Source organism: Aplysia californica, unplaced genomic scaffold (assembly GCF_000002075.1).
Source record: "Aplysia californica isolate F4 #8 unplaced genomic scaffold, AplCal3.0 scaffold00002, whole genome shotgun sequence".
Taxonomy (NCBI): Eukaryota; Metazoa; Mollusca; class Gastropoda; order Aplysiida; family Aplysiidae; genus Aplysia; species Aplysia californica.
Genome location: NW_004797272.1, coordinates 3,076,175 through 3,079,235, shown reverse-complemented (window position 1 = coordinate 3,079,235; position 3,061 = coordinate 3,076,175). Strand labels below are relative to the sequence as shown.

The 3,061-nt window shown below is 38.1% G+C and overlaps 1 protein-coding gene across 1 annotated transcript in view; it reads right to left on the bottom strand.

The window, feature by feature from the left end:
* Positions 1-7: 7 nt before the first annotated feature.
* Positions 8-3,061, bottom strand: part of LOC101853656 (spermine oxidase) — a gene marked incomplete at its 5' end in the record, with an annotated part of 19,073 nt that continues 16,019 nt past the window's right edge. The window contains 1 exon segment of the mRNA XM_013090273.2: positions 8-692. Within this exon segment, the coding sequence (XP_012945727.1) occupies positions 537-692 (156 nt within the window).

Below are 3,061 nucleotides of genomic sequence, written 5' to 3'. Positions count from 1 at the left end.
TGTCTGCCTTGAAAACGGCTCGCCTGCGGTACCTACTTTTATCAAAGTTTTGAAAAAATACAAAATATGTTTAAAATTTCACACCTTTTCATGACTCAGGCAGTGAAAATTTGTTGAAGTTGAAAATTTGTGGATGCATATTTACACAGTTTTATGACTCTATGGTAGTCCAGCGGATGAGGAATGTCGTGAATCAGTAAGTTTCAATCTGGCCCAAGCCCCAGTCTGACTGAGAGGTCATAACCTCCGTCCACAGAGGGAAATAACTCTGCATAAATATATATAATAAACTGTAATTGAATAAACAGGAATTGCATCAGTGAGAAAACCTGCAGGACAATAAAAAATTGTAATATCAAATTACGCTGTACAAAATGACTGCAATTAGTCTGCTCAAGGCACAGACCCAGTTTTGACCGGACTTTTTCCACATCACAAACTGCACACTACGCCATCAGTTTACATATTATGTATAAGTGATAAAATAATTGTATGTGCAAAGCGTTAACAGTGATTGTGTCGGAACATCAACAATATCACGGTGAAACCAAGTCTATCAGCTTTGTCTGAGGTTTAAGTCCATGTTTTGAGAGTAGCAAGTCAGCAGTATTGTCCCCTGAGATCAGTGCACCATGGAAAGTGGACTGGAACTCTTTGCTGTACGCCTCACCAGCGAAGAGCACTTGTGGATCCTGCATGAGGAAAAGAAAAGAGAGAACACTTACGTGGTTTAAAAACATGTCTGCAGCACAGCACATAGTTTTTAAGGTTTACATAGCAAAGTTTTATATGAAAAGTTTATAGAAAAGCAGAGTTAATCAAGTCACAAGCAAGTTTTCCGTTTTCATTTGACCAAAAGTTTTAAAATTTCATAGACAAGTTTGCTGTAGAGCAAACCATTTTATTATCCCAAGATTCAGAAACAATTGTGTAGAGGAGTACAGGTTGATAAAGATTCATCAACTATTTTACAGTACAGCACTGTGTGTTAAGCTAAACAAACACAAGTTAGCATCAGAGAAGAGGACATTTAGATTCACAACGATTTTACAGTAAAGTACAAGGATATACGATCTACATAAAAGTTTGCTAGAGAGCACAAGACTACCATGTTCACAGACAAGCTCACAGCTCAGTTAAAAAAAACAAACTTTCCTTTACTTCCGAAAACAACTTTACACACCTGGAGGTGTCTTGTACTCATCAAGTGCAAAGTATATCTGCATTGACATCAGTGATTTTAGATTAGGATATACTGCAGTCTGTGCCCAAGCGTGCAGTGCAGGGGAGGGCTCCTTAGCCAGAATTTATATGAAGTAAGCATTTATGTGAACCCGCGCAACGTGGGAAAGGGACACTATGATCTCATTCCCTTGGTACGAGTATTTATAGTGATAAAATATAGTGATGGATCCTGTAAGGGGGGGGGGGGGGGGGAAAGCACAGATGGACATGTTACGACTGTAGTAACCCCAACACTGTTCACAAGTCAACTAACCCTGAGATCTAACAGGGTGTGGTTAGCTGTGTGATTCTCGGGAAAGTAGTCGAGTACGGTTGACATTGAAGAAACCAAGGACAGGCCGAGGCGTGAGCCACGGACTTTTGAAGACTGCGTGAGTAGCGGTCGAGGCGCAGCGCAGAGAGTTGCGACGAGTCAGTGCAAGTTGGATCACTACATGAGGTGGGTGTGTGTAGTAAAACCGTATGCATGTATAGTTAAACTACACAGGGGAATGCAAAGCAGAAGTAGATAAAGTCAAGCACAACTGTAAGCTGGGAAAGGAGACCATATTAGGTCTTTCTCGAGCAAGAAAAGAAGGCAACTGAAAAGTACCTAGCTCCACTCATTTCAAATAAAATAAAGCTGTATGTGACTATGGAACGCAGTAAAAATAAGTGCAGGGTGATTCTTTCGACTGCAGAGTCAGATGGTCAAAGTAAAGAAGTAAACTGAAGTGAAGTTGCAGCTATGTCTTATAAGAACAAGAAATGGTAGGCTATGATATGCAAAGACTTTCTTTTACCAGGCATATTTGCGTGTACACTCTAGAATCTGTTGTCATTTTTTTCCCCCATGCCCAGGGATCTTTATCTCTAGAACATCCCCTTTGCAAAAACTTCTGACAACTTCGAGGTCAAGAAAAAGATGCAGATGCCTCTCGATTAAATGTGAGTGATCAGCTCATTGTATCTATCTATCCATCTTTTCAACTGCTGGTTTTCCTACGCATTATTTTTCTTTATCTACCTGTTAGCTGATGGTTTTCCTTTGCATTCTTTTCCTTTATCTACCTATCTCGTATTTGACTTCTCAAGTTATCAATCTTCTTTGCTTCTTATCTATCCAATTGTACGATATAGTATCCGACTATCATTACCATTGTAAAGACTTCGCCTGCATTTTAGAATTGCTTAAGGAACAAAAAAATGAAGGCTCCACTAGGGATAAAGGATTCAGAACAGCAGTCATATGGAGTTAAATAAAAGCCATATTTACTCATCTATATTGTTTGACAAGAGAGTGGGCAACATCTACAAACTCTTTCAGCAATAGACTCTCACTTTTTTAACATTGACAGAATGATAGAAAAAGAAGTAGGTAGTAATGTTAACTTTTCAGAAAAGAAGGCATGTACAACTTGTCCAAGCACCAAATATTTTAGGTCAAATCCTAGTAGTACTAGTAGTTGCCTGAATGACAATGAAAATATAATTGAAGAAAGAAGTAGGATACAAGAATAATACCACATCTACAATGACAAAGACGAAGAATAACAAAGAAGTACAGTAACAGGACAATGAACTCTTTTATTAGGTACCACAAGCGAAAAATTGTTTGAACAATATTGACGTTTAAACCTCAGGGGTTCAAATCTACTCTATGAAACAAGAACATTAAAAAAAGAATTATCAAAATCCATCAATAATCAATCGAGATATGGTATTTCAAAGTTTTATTTTTGAACGAAACCTTTTCAACTGCGACTTTCACTCATGTTTGAGGTGTTTTAAAATACAAAGTGCATGATCAAATCAATGAAAACTTTGTTTTTCCCAG